Source organism: Sebastes umbrosus, chromosome 17, assembly GCF_015220745.1.
Source record: "Sebastes umbrosus isolate fSebUmb1 chromosome 17, fSebUmb1.pri, whole genome shotgun sequence".
NCBI lineage: Eukaryota > Metazoa > Chordata > Actinopteri > Perciformes > Sebastidae > Sebastes > Sebastes umbrosus.
Window position 1 is genome coordinate 20,080,419 of NC_051285.1, and position 13,903 is coordinate 20,094,321.

General features: G+C 39.7%; 1 protein-coding gene across 2 annotated transcripts; it reads left to right on the forward strand.

Moving 5' to 3' along the window:
- The first annotated feature begins 430 nt into the window (after positions 1 to 430).
- On the forward strand, positions 431 to 6,106 carry gja2 (gap junction protein, alpha 2). Of its 2 annotated transcripts, none has more exons than XM_037749796.1 (2): positions 431 to 739; positions 3,213 to 6,106. In XM_037749796.1, exon 2 carries the CDS (start codon positions 3,239 to 3,241, stop codon positions 4,307 to 4,309), a length of 1,071 nt encoding a protein of 356 aa, XP_037605724.1. In that variant the 5' UTR covers positions 431 to 739; positions 3,213 to 3,238; the 3' UTR covers positions 4,310 to 6,106. The 2 variants fall into 2 exon arrangements, with proteins under 2 accessions (XP_037605724.1, XP_037605723.1); XM_037749795.1 differs by having other exon boundaries at positions 3,188 to 6,105.
- The last annotated feature ends 7,797 nt before the right edge of the window (positions 6,107 to 13,903 follow it).

Consider the following 13,903-nt stretch of genomic DNA (forward strand, 5'->3'; position numbering starts at 1 on the left):
ATATATGTAAAGTACAAGACAGGTACCTCAAAATTGTACTTAAGAACAGTACATGAGTTAAAGTAGGCTACTAAGTTACTTTCCAGCACTGTTGAGTGGTCTGCACTGCAGCAACATGAAGAAAATTAAGAATTTAGCTGAACTTTGACTTGATAGAAAGAATAAAGAACTTCCAGATGACACAGTCCAAAGAACAGGACCAAGTTTGTTGTCTCTCTGCGTATTACCACCATGCATAAAGCTTATCAGTCACTCGACAAGCAGCAGCGCTCACTGCAACACTGAGGGAAGGCTCGACGGTGCCTGACGCTCCTCCACACAGTCAGGGGTCACCATGAGAGTGACAACAAAGCCACTCCCATCACCATGACTTATATTTAGATCACACTGACATGTAAGACTAACCTGCATCCTCACTGGACTCTCGAGCTGCCACTCCATTGAGCAGGAACACCTCTTAAGCGAAGAGTTTTATACTCTTGTACAAGTGGGAAAGTTTTCATCTGTGCTTCGCCTGGGGACCAGAAGGGTTTAGCTGTGGTGCTTGTTGAACGCTGGGCATTGATCAGGTCAGAGTGGGAGGGCAGCAGGCGGGATCATAGGACCTCAAGTGAAAAGTTTATCTTGGCGCTGCACTTTCCTCAGTGGTTCAGGAGAACATGGCCTCTCTGTGAACTGAAGAGGCTCCGTCACTGACTGACTCTGGATCTGCACTGCTGTAGGAGATGAAAATTATCAGGTAAGTCTTTCTTAATGAAGATGTCCAAGCTAATTATTTTGAATGTGTAACTTAATAATCCAAAAACATATTACAGTTCTGAAGTTAACTTCATGTACAGTATCTTTAATATAGTATATCTAAGTATTCATTTGGGACTGAAATCTAGAATCAGTATTAAATACACTTACAACAGTTAGTACTTTATGAAAAGTGCTGATCCTTTAAGTAATCCTTTAATTCCTGGCTTACAATCTTTATGTATTTCAAACAGGTGTTCCAATTCACAGTCTGTCCACTTCTGATCACTAAAGGACAAGTACGACTATTTTTAAAGAATATTTTTACTATGTTGTACTGTAACCAATAGGCCCTGAAATCTAAACTAGAAACCTAATTCTGGAGTCGGGGAGCACTGTTGGGTACTGTGTCACAAGATGTAGGAATCTCCCCTGCCTGCTCCAGGGCTTTCTCTCACACACAGTCAGCTGTGTCCTTGCCCTCTTTATTAGCGTACACTGGATAGGACACAACCTTTGGGAGTACAAACAGCGAATTCATTATAAATCAGTGTTTCTATTAGTAAATCTCCTCTGAAGTACAGTAGCCTTTGGTTGTGCGGTGACAACATCAAAAACAAATAGCATATTTATAATGGTAAGCATACAAGGAATGTCATGACTAAATTGTACAGCAACTAAACTCATTTAACTTAATGTTCTTATTGGATTGGATTGGATGCATAGATTGTCCATTTAAATTAAATTACAATGCACTTGATTGAATTTAATTTTTATCTTTATTGAATTTAATTTTCATGGTTCCCACATTTAATTTTGTGTCACAGGTATTTGGATCTTTTTGTGACCCCTTGCTTCTAAATTTCACTTAAAACCTGCAGTAGGCAGAACATTTTTGGCATCATTGGGCAAAAATTCCATAATAATCTTTCAGCATATTGTAATTCAAGTGTTCTGAGAGAAAACTAGACTTCTGCACCTCCTCATGGCTCTGTTTTCAGGCTTTGAAAAACCCATGACGGGAGACTCTGGCCAATCACATGTAATTTTAGAGAGAGAGAGAGCGTTCCTATTGGCTGTTTATTTAATGGAGGCAGCTGTCAATCACTCGAAACTTTGATCAAGCGGTCAAACTAGGCAGCGCTGATTAAATATGAATCAATATTCTGTTACTGTAATGCCTATTTCTCGCCTCAAATGTTTTCAGAAACATCTTGTAGTGTACTGTTTAGCTGTAAAATGAGAAAGTTTGCTCCGGCTGGTGGGTGGTGCTTGGTATTTCCTCAATTGTTCTCAACATGGCGGCCGGGTCACGAACTTTCTCATTTTACAGCTAAACAGTACACTACAAGGTGTTTCTGAAAACATTTGAGGAGAGAAATAGGCATTACAGTAGCAGAATATTGATTCGTATTTAATCAGCGCTGCCTAGTTTGACCGTTTCATCGGAGTTCTTGAGTGATTGACAGCTGCTCAGAGACCGCAAGCTCCAGCTTGGCTCTGACTGGTTGTTTTCCTCCAGTCTTTTTTCAGATTACCTGTCTCATGCACTAATGTCAGGATACAGTGACCGTTTTATAAAAATAACTTTATTTTAATCGTATTTGCTCCAATCTGCTTACTGCTGCTTTAAAGCTGCTAGAATCAATATATATTTTTTTAATAACAATGGATCAAATGACTATGTGTAATATGCAAGGGGTCATTCACAGTGACGCACTCACAGAAATTTATCATCTGAGTCATCAATTATCAGCTGCTGTTGCCCACAGCTCTACGTAGTGTTTTGCCTTTTTCTGCTCATACTTTTGGTTTTACAGCCCACAACTGAACTGTTTCGGTTCATTTTAACCTCTCGCTGCATCGTTATCAGATGTAGCAGGCAGATGTTCTTGGCAAAATAAAAAAATAATTTGAAAACCCACTCTACCTACGCTACTTGCCCAGCACTAAACCACAGACGCACAAAGTAAGCAACTAGCTAGCGAACAAAGTGTCGCATAGAGCTGCTAACTATCCAGATATTTCCCTCAGGAGTTAGTGGAGACCAAAAACAGAGCTGAGCGGAGAGTGAATATTGGATTTACATTCAAACCAGGTAGACCGAAGCAGGTCTTCAAATCATCATTTCAACTTAAAAGTGTTGCCTTCACAGCTTGTTTCCATTGCACCGAGTAGCCAAGAAATCAGCTGATTTAATGTTCTCTGTGTAAGTAGGCTACTTAGTGTATTTTTTGGAAGGTTCAGCTAGTTAGAAAAGATACAAGATAAGATTGAAAACCAATTTCACAACCAGTTTTACAACCAAACCATGTCAAAGCAAGGGTCTGATTTGTAGCTTAAAGACATACTCTACCAAGTCTGTTTCAATGACTAGACCACATTCTGCCGCGTCACTGTCTGTTTATTTAATCGAAGTAAAAATAAAAAAATTTCCCTCTCCTTACAGGCTTCTCTCCTGTTTTTTTCGATAGAACTGAGTCGATATTCGTGAGCCAGTATGGGGGACTGGAACTCGTTGGGGAAGCTTCTGGAGAGTGCCCAGGAACACTCCACCGTCGTGGGCAAAGTCTGGCTGACAGTGCTGTTCATCTTCCGCATCCTGGTGCTGGGATCCGCCGCCGAAAAGGTGTGGGGCGACGAGCTGTCGGGCTTCACGTGTGACACCAAGCAGCCCGGTTGTCAGAACGTCTGCTATGATAAGACCTTCCCTATTTCGCACATCCGCTTCTGGGTGATGCAGATCATCTTTGTCTCCACGCCAACGCTCATTTATCTGGGCCACGTCCTTCATCTGGTCCGGATGGAGGAAAAGGTGAAGCAGAAAGAGAAGGACTTCGCCTTGCTGAGTGAAAAGCAGCAGCAGATGGTTAGCACCAAAGCCAAGAAGGCCCCAATTAAAGACAACCAGGGCCACGTGCGCTTGAAGGGCGCATTGCTGCGAACCTACGTCTTCAATATTATTTTCAAGACCTTGTTTGAAGTGGCCTTTATTGTAGCTCAGTACTTTCTGTATGGTTTTGAGCTCAAGCCGATGTACACCTGCGACCGCTGGCCTTGCCCCAATAGGGTGAACTGCTACATCTCTCGACCCACTGAGAAGACGGTCTTCATCATCTTCATGCTGGCCGTGGCCTTCATCTCCCTGCTACTCAACCTGGTGGAAATGTACCATCTAGGTTTCAAAAAGTGCCACCAGGGCCTCCGTTACAGACGAGCCCAGGCTGCGGGTGAGGCTTCCAAGGCCCTAACTGAGGCAGTCATGCCCTACGTCCCGAACTATAACTACTTTGGTGGTCATCCTGCAGTGCCTGAACCCTTCCCCGCGGAGTCAAAGTACAGCATGGCGGAGCCGAACTCGGCCTACAGTCCCTACACCAGCAAAGCGGTTTACAAGCAGAACAGAGACAACATGGCTGTGGAGAGAAAAGGTAAAGCAGAGGGAGATGATGTGAACGAGAGGAAAATCTCCAGCCCTGCCTTTGAGATGTCCATTGAAAACCATCGCAGAAACAGTCAGTCAAGCAAGCACAGCAATAACAAGAGCAGGCTGGATGACCTGAAGATCTAGGGACCTTCTGTTTCTATCCAAGACTCAGGAACAACATGCATTTGCCTGTGAAAAATATTTGCATTAGTATGGAAGACTATTAGGAACAAAACTATTGAGTGACCACATAACAGATTATCAATTTGCAAGTCAAGATTTGCGAGCGCACAGGGACAGATTTGTAAAATGTCAGAGGCCATTACAAACAACGTAGCAGGATGGTCAGAATGGCGGCCATTTTAATGTGCACCATTGCCATTGCAACCATTGTAGCGGGCTAATTTCTGTATAAACTAAACCTAGTTACGGCAAGTCGCGGACTCATTGAGGTGAGATTGTACAGTAACGACTAAAACTAGCAGTGGAGTAGTAACGTTACGAAGCATAGAGAGACAGACTAAATGAGTAAAATTTCACAACATAATGCTTCATCCACACACAGGAAAGCGCATTGTTATTGCCAAATGACAGTTGTTCGGCTCATTTTCTGTAACCAGTGTAGCATTAAAGCATAGTGGAATTATCAAGATAGCAAGCTAACTAATGTAGCATTAAAGCTTGGTAGGATTAGCAAGCTAGCAAGTTAACTAGTGTAGCATTAAAGCATGGTGGAATTAGCAAACTAGCAAGCTAACTAGCGGACAACTGGCTAGTTAGCTAGCTCTAACACTGAAAATGAGCCGAACAGCAGGCTGGTGGCCAGTGGCAGCGTTGGGTCTAACTGTCCCTCCGCCTCACTTCCTGCCGCTCCGAAGAATGACAAGCTACCGGCGAGCTTCAACCATACTTTACGGCCCCATTGACGTGTTTTGTGACCATAACAACTAACAACAATCGCCATTTTCTTTTCTACTAGTGAAATGACCATGGAAAACAGTTCAATGCCTATTCTACTCCTATTCTATGGGACATACCCATAAATGGCTCTTATGGTCAATAGCATGATGTTACTTAGAAGGCAGGGTTAAATATGGTGACACTTGAATACATTTTACTCTGCTCTCACCATCAGTTTGCATGTGATGGATACAACTTTGAAAATTATAAGCAAAAGAAGCTGCACTTCTCACTCAAATCACAATTTAATTAATTCCTCATGTGGCATCGAATCATCAACTACGCCCACAATTCTTTGATTGTACTCAAAAAACGTCCTGTGTCTACAAATCTGTTCTTGCATTTTCTGAGGTGTTGACTTGCTAATTAATTAATATTCAAATTTCTTTTGCACTCGCTCAATAGTTTTGACATTAACAAACTTCCATATTTGTGGGTGATAAAGATACAGATAACTTGAAAATTGTTTTGTTTACAAGCAATTTACTCACTAAAACTGTGAGACGTACAGAAAAGATGTCAAAACAAAAGCAAAAAGCTGTTAGACAAAAATGAACCTCTTACTTCAGTTGGAATATGTGAAATGTTTGGGAGACACAAACTCCTGCTTCCATTGAACATTTGCTTTTATTAATCAAAAAGTAGATATGTTGACATACACAAACATTCTTTTGTTGTTTACTTATTTGTGACTGTAATTTGATTAAACTGATGTGCAGCAAAAGAGTCGTCTGTCAACTTTCATGTTCCAAGTCAGATATCAGATCTATTGTGATCATCAAGAGGTCAAAAATAACATCCATTTCTTTCTCATCCATCATAAAAAATGTCACAGATATACTCTGGCTGTATTTCTTCTACTTGCATGCAGCTTTTCCACAACACACGTGATAAAAACTGCAGTCATAAAAATTTATAATTTATCCTGCAGCTCAGCAAATGTCACAGTTTCAGAGCCAGACACCTCTTATAAGATGACTGATGTTTCAGTGTTTATCACAACAACAACAACAACAACAACAACAACAACAACAACATAATAATAATAATAATAATAATAATAATGATAACTTTATTTATATAGAACCTTTAAAAACAGAGTGTACAAAGTGCTTTGCCAGATAAATCAAAGATACAAGGCAATATAACAACAGATAGCCAAACAGTGAGGTCAAACAAAAGCAAGACAAAACTAAGGTCAAATTTGAACACAAAGACAAAAGATGAAAAAACATAGTAGAGAGACGACAAATGACGATGAAAGATAAAACAATAAAAAGACAACATTACATAAAAGCAAGTCTATAAAAAAGTTTATAAAACTTGTAATTCATCAAATGTGAATTTAATATGTGTGACAGCTAGATTTTAAGTATTTGGACGTGAAATGTTTTAGTCAGCACAGTTTGGTTTGCACTGTCAACTCATTAAGAATGTTTTCATATCATTTAAGTGGACTTAGACTTGAACAAATTGTTTACGTTCACCTCCATGTCAGTTCTACTCTACCCGCATCAGACATGAACTGCTTACTCATTGTCGACTGACTTTGACTGAAAACGTTTTTTAACTGAAATATATAAACATTATTAGCTACCAGAGTAGAGTTAGGATTTATTCACTGGGCCTATTCACAAGATGCTTTTTTTTTTTTTTTTTTTTAAAAAAGCTCCTCTTTATTGAAAACCTCCCTTGTTTGAGACTAAGTACCATGAATTTATTCCAGAGATAATGTCACATGAACTGAAAAACTGACGTCACCGTCATAAAAAACGTTTGCAAAAATGTGTTAGTTATAAATCACATGCCTCTGAGCTAGCTACATCCAAATGTTTATTTCTCATAGAGTCTTAATTAAATCTCTAGATGAGAATAATGTAGGATGTCCTGAGCCGTTCCTATGGATTGGTATATATTGGGTCGATCCGTGCATATCGGTATCGGCTAAAATAAAGCCCATCAAAATTTGACCTTTCTTTACTGTGTTCTACTGTTTCTTTACTTACCTCTACTGTGTTTCTTCACCGTACTCTACTATGTTTCTTCACTGTACTCGACTGTATTTCTTCAATGTACTCTATTGTGTCTTTACCATACTCTACTGTGTTTCTTCGCTGTACTCTACTGTGTTTCTTCACTGTACTCTACTGTGTTTCTTAACTGTACTCTACTGTGTTTCTATACTGTACTTTGTTGTGTTTCTTCACTGTACTCTACTGTGTTTCTTCACTATTGTGTTTCTTCACTATACTTTACTGTGTTTTTTTAACTGTACTCTACTGTTTTTCTTAACTGTACTCTACTGTGTTTCTTAACTGTACTCTACTGTGTTTCTTAACTGTACTCTACTGTGTTTCTATACTGTACTCTACTGTGTTTCTTCCCTGTACTCGACTGTTTTTGTCAGCACTGCTCTCCTAGCAGCCTGCACTGCAAGCATCCTGCTGCATATGCAAGTGAAAAAAAGAGTGTGTGAATGTGAGAAATGATTTGGGGGCACCAATGTGAATCATAGTGACTATGATTTCCAACGTCCAGTTTGGTAAAATAAACACATTTGCTTATCTCCAAATGCTAAGCTGTTGTCTTTCCTCTCTCTTTCTCATTAACAAAGCTCAGTGTACAAAGCATTCAGGTAGCAAGCTTCTCATTGTTATGCCCCGAACAGTTAGGGGTTTGGTGCACCTCAGCAGTGCCCAAGAGGTGAACTAGCACCTCTCCAGCTACCAGTCCACACTCTGTACCTGGTCCGTGCTGGTTCCTAAGCCAAGTCCCTACAGACCAAGCTGCTACCGCCTTAAACTGATAAATTTAATAATTTGGAATCAGGACCTTCAGTATTTGAATCAAGTCGCTTGTGAAAATTAGGAGTGTGTCAGATGAAGGTTTTAGATTGGACCAGTGGGCAACACCAGGGTCTGAGAAGTGAGGCCAATGCGGAAGTGCCTTAAACTTGCATTATTTCTAATAACCAGCAGGGGGCGACTCCTCTGGTTGCAAAAAGAAGTCTGATTGTACAGAAGTCTATGAGAAAATGACTCTACTTCTCACTTGATTTATTACCTCAGTAAACATTGTAAACATGAGTTTATGGTCTCAATCGCTAGTTTCAAGTCTTCTTCAATACAGCATGATGTTCATTTAGTAAATTATGGTCCCATTTAGAGTCAAATAGACCATAAAGCAGGGGATGCTTTAGGGCGTGGCTACCTTGTGATTGACAGGTCGCCACCATGGCATTGTCCGTGTTTTTGTCTTACAACTTTAACCCTTTCACAAGGTGTTTTCTGTTCATTAAAAGTTAATTATAACATTTTTGGTTGCCTAAAAATGTCTTATTCAGCATTCACTTAGCTCCTCCCTCTTTCGTCACTTCTGGTTGCAAAAAAAACAAGATGGTGACGTCCAAAATGCGAAACTCGAGGCTTTAAAAACAGCAGTCCACAAACCAATGGGTGACGCCATGGTGACTACGTCCACTTCTTATATACAGTGTATGGATCGGACTCTGTACTGGCAGATACTTAATGTTAAAGGACTCTAATCAGGATCAGAAACAGAGGAAAAACCTGATCAGGACACCCCTAGAATAATGCCCTTTATGATGTTTCACAAATAAATGCTCAGTAAAAGGTTAGTTCCTCAAAGGCAGAAAAGTCCCAATCTGGACCCTGACATCTGCTTCCATGTCTGTTTGAACACTATACTCTCACCTGATTGGATGGGAGTTGGTGACGTTGAACACAGCTTGTATTGAATGGATCAGTTGTTTGTTTTCTCAAAAACAGTAAAAAAGATGAATTTGAAATCATTCACATTCGTCATCAAAATTCAATGACGTATTGTAATAAAAAGGTTTGTATGATTTGTGTTCACTGAGTTTTGTAATCGCAGCTATGATTCGATTTGCCCGGCGTATCAATGCAGCCCTGCTATTTTCTGCCTGAGGTTGCCATCTTAACTGCTTGATTTCCAGCAGCTGCAGCAAACACGCACAGACTGAGCGCGGTGTGGATGGAACCATTTCCAAAACACATACCATCATACACTGGTGAGAGGTCTGCTTCAAAGACTTCCTCACTGCAGCTATAAATAACTCTCATGCACACTTGCAGGAGTGTTGTGGGTGTGTAAATGGGGGTAGGGGGCCAAAAATTTCTCCTCCTGCATCAGCAACAAAAACACGTTGTTGCCGACAATTTAGCCCAAGTACTTTACTTGGGCTAAATTGTCAGCAACAACGTGTTTTTGCTTGGTGAGTATAATGCAGTTTATCGTCTGTTCTCTTCCCTGCACGATTTAGGAGAAATGCTTAAAGGGATAGTTTGGATCTTTTGAAGTTGGATTTTATGAGGAGCTTATCCATAGTCAGTGTCGATACGCACCCAGTTTAGAGAAACAGACAGGAGTACCAGCACAGGAGAAAAACAATGTACTGCTGTGGACGGGGACAGCATCAAAATGTATTCTAGCCACCTAAAGAAAGACTCACCAAAAAAAAATCAATATCTGTTTAAGTGTACGCTATATTTAGAATATTTTCACTGCCTTAATTTGGCTTCATACAGCCCTTTCCAACTGGGAACTGAAGCAAGTATATCCATATGCTCTCTTCAAAGCCACCAGGCTCCTTTGTAAAAAACAGTAGTTCTATCTTGCAGAACATGGAAGTTGCTGGTCTACCGCTCCCTCGATTGGTTACTTTGTTTTTGTTCGATCGAGGCAGAGATAGACCAGCAACTTGCGTGTTCTGCAAGATAAAATTACTGTTTTTGTCAATAGAGTCTGGTGGCTTTGAAGAGAGCAAAGAGAATGGCTTCAGTTCCCTTTCTGAGAGGGCTGTCTGATGGCAGGGTGGTATATTATTATTTATTTATTATATTCAAAATTTAGGGTACACTTAAACTGATATTGATTCATTTTAGTTTTTTTTGTGCGATTAATTTGCACATCAATATAGTTTTTTGAACTGTTGTTTTTGCCAAGAGTTTTTTTTTTTCAGAACGAGTTTTCGCACCAATAATGGCATCAACCAATCATGTTGTGCGGAACGGGTTGAGTAATTGTGTTGAGTTTATGAAACAACAAAGGCAGCTCAGACCAATCCACTCATTCTGTTCATACCTTTCACAATAAAAGCCCTATACATAAAATAATCGCAGTGAGTATTTCGCATTTTGGTGTTGTTTCTTCGTCAACCCCTGGTGTGTAAAGGTCTTAATACACCGACTTATTCTATAAATAAGTACCTCATACAACCCCACAAAAGATCCCAACTATCCCTTTAAAGGTCTCCATTGACTTTAATCAATGTTATGAACCAAGACAAGAACTCTGAAACTTCCAGAGCAACTCTCTTGACAAGACAAGGCTGAAAACTGAACAGGTGACGGGGGTGAAGGTTGTGAACTCTGGGTTGCAACCATATGCAACCAAATCTCTGAGCCAGAATAGTATGAGTGTTACGCAGAGACCATCCGTCACCGAGTCACACTGTCATACTCGTAAATCAGACAGACAGAGTGCACTATTTAGGACGAGTTAACGGGGGGACATTTCACTGTTAATGAGGATTCATTATGGGCCTACTGTATATGTACTGTATGGTCCCGTATTTTTGTCACGCCATAAAGAGGCTAATTTTGTAGCTGCTGTGTCGCCAGTAAGCAATAAGACTGTCCATCATAACGCCTGCTTTTCAGGTCCAAATATGACACACTAATGGAGAGAGAGGATAACAAACAACAATTGTGCTTCTCTTTCCCCAAGATATAAAAAATTAGTCCTCTAGTATATGGTAGCACCATATTTCATTTTGCATCGTCTACATGCTCAACACATCATTTGCATATGGAATGTACATTTTTTAATGCATTTTCATCCTACTCCCACATACACGTGGTGTGAAAAGCCAGGAAGTGGACAATGATTATCAGTGTAGATTATTGGACTTTTGTCACCAAGCGCAGTAGTGTTTTTAAAAAGCTTTTGAGGTTTTATTTACTGAAGCTGTCGTCTTCAAAATGCATTATAACATAACCATTATAACCTAATGCCAGGATTTGCCATTCTTACTGTAGGCTGGGGCACCATATGAGGCGGGACCCTTTAAAGCTTTTGTGGGCCCAGACCTGGACAGGAAACATGCCAGGGACTGTCTGTAGATATTTATTGTTCGTTGGTGGTGGCGTAGTCAGCTGTTGTGAGGGGGCAAAGAACTTCCAGACCTGTGGGTGACCTGTGGCTCCTGTTTGGAGCCTCTCTCACAAGAACTATGACAGATATAGGCTAATAAGCATTCGGGGTGTAAGAAAATATTGAGTATCGCGATATTATGTTTTTTTGATACTGTATCAATTCACAGAAACACTGTACTGATTTTCAATTAATAGTTTACATGCAAAGATTAAATCAGTCAATACTTTATTTCATTTGCAATATGACTTGCATGTTCCTTCTCAGAGGATGTGCCCTCTCAGAGTACTGTATAATGCTATGATATTTGGATGTTACAGGGACTGTGATAAATAGAAATACAGATCCCACTGTTCTGATTGCATAAAAAAGTAAACTTTTTAACTCAGATTTTATGCATATGGTGGTGTGTTCTTTATATATTTCCTAAAATTAGATTTTAAAAAATCACAATATATCGCCATGTTTGCAATATCGCAATATAGTGAATCGTAACCCCTGTATCATGATACGTGTCGTATGGCCAGATTCTTGCCAATACACAGCCCTAATAAGCATACAGTATATTGAGTCATAGCTTCCTTGTATCAATTGAATTGAATCAATACATTAAATTATCTGACTATTTCACAAATTGCTGTGTGACTGGGCTGCAAAGCAACACAGAATTGTGTCATCTGCATAAAGATGGCCGTTACAATTTGTTAAGAAGGACATAATATTGTTAATATAAATTGTGAACAAGACAGGACCGAATAAAGACCCCGGTGGAACCCCCTTTGACAGAACGATCATTTCCCAGAATCACACATTGTTGTCTATGAAACAGGTAGTCCTGAAACCATTTCCAGGATTTATAATCCAAACCAATTTCACATATAACCTCTGCAGGAGCATGGCATGATCAACAGTGTCAAATGCTTTTGTTAGATCGATAGAGAGGGCAGCACAATATTTCCCCTAGTCAACAGCAGATACAATATCATTTATAACCAAAGTAATAGCAGTGGCAGTATTATGTTTGGGTCTGAAAACAGATTGTTTTGTATTTAACACAGAAGTTCTTGAGAGGAATGATTTGAACTGACTTTCAACTATTGATTCTAAGAATTTAGCAAGACCAGACAGTTTGGAAATTGGGCGATAGTTATTAAGATTGTTTTTATCACCACCATTGTGCGTTGGGATTAGATGTGTAGTTTTCCAGACCTGAGGGATAGCTCCAGTAGAAATGGAGAGATTAAAGAGATATGTGATTTGTTCAGCAATAAAAGGGGCACAGAGGATCTAGTTTATCCTTCCAAGTTGCTTTCCTAAAGTCGATAGCTTGTAGTGCCTCCCTAACAGCAGAGGTAGGGAAGGCCTATGGGGTGAACTTAGAGGTATGGCTTAGTATTAAGAGCAGATCCTGGGTACGCCATAACAAATGGATTCCCAGCGGCAACAAAATGTGTGTTGAAAGCATGGCAAATCTCTGAAGTTACTTATGTCATTAATCAAGCAAATATGATTTAAAAAGTATTTTTATAAAATGGGCACTAGATCCTGACAGTAGTGCATGAGACAGGTAATCTGAAAAAAAATCATGTACAGGTACCTCTGTGTCATCCCGTGCTCTTAATTGCAAGATTTCACACACCGGAGGAAAACAACCAATCAGAGCCAAGCTGGAGTCTGCCGTCTCTAAGCAGCTGTCAATCACTCATGAACTCTGATCTCAGGTGATATATTTTTACTTAATTACAAAAATGGATCAATCCCAGATCATTTCTGGATTTGAAAGCATGTGGGTTAATTAAGACTTGCCAACGGTCATAGGATTATCCACCCATGACTATATTTATTTATACATAAAACACAATAAAATCCTATGTAACTATCCCTATATTACATGTATAAAGAGAAATATAAACTTACAGTACTTACTGAAGGATAACCCAAAGGCAGAAGCTTGTTATGACCCTTAAGACATGAATAAACAAGTAGCAATTAACATGTTATGAGTCACATTTCAATTGATGGTTGGTGTGTGTGTAGATCTCAGGTGCTTCAGGTGACACTCAGAAAGACCCAAACCTCATTATTCATAGAATCATCACTCTTTATTCTGATACCTTTGAATGGAGATACAAAAAGAAAGCTTAATCAAGCAGGTAAACAGAAATATCTGTGCTTCACATATTTTGCAAAACAAGCGTTCAAGCAAAAGCTACAGACTATAAAAAGCTGCAGACTACACTTGCACGTACAGTATACAGTATTGATTAATCATATACTAATGCAGGAGCTGGAGTGTTATCCATGCCTACTGTATACACTCTGATGCTTAATGGCAAATCTGACAGCTTGCCAGGGGGATGAAGATTTCAAAACTGTCCGTTTTTCCATCCGCTGTTCCTACAAAGTCACCGCCTTCATTTAAGTCCCCACCGAGCGGAAACCGCAAACTATTTCAGGCTAAAAAAATAATTCATCATAAGTGCCACTTTCCAGAAGCTATGCCTAAAGAAACACAGTTAGGAAATTACTGAGCATCACAAGGTTTGTTTTGTCTTAACCACTGTTCATTTATTTCATAAAGAC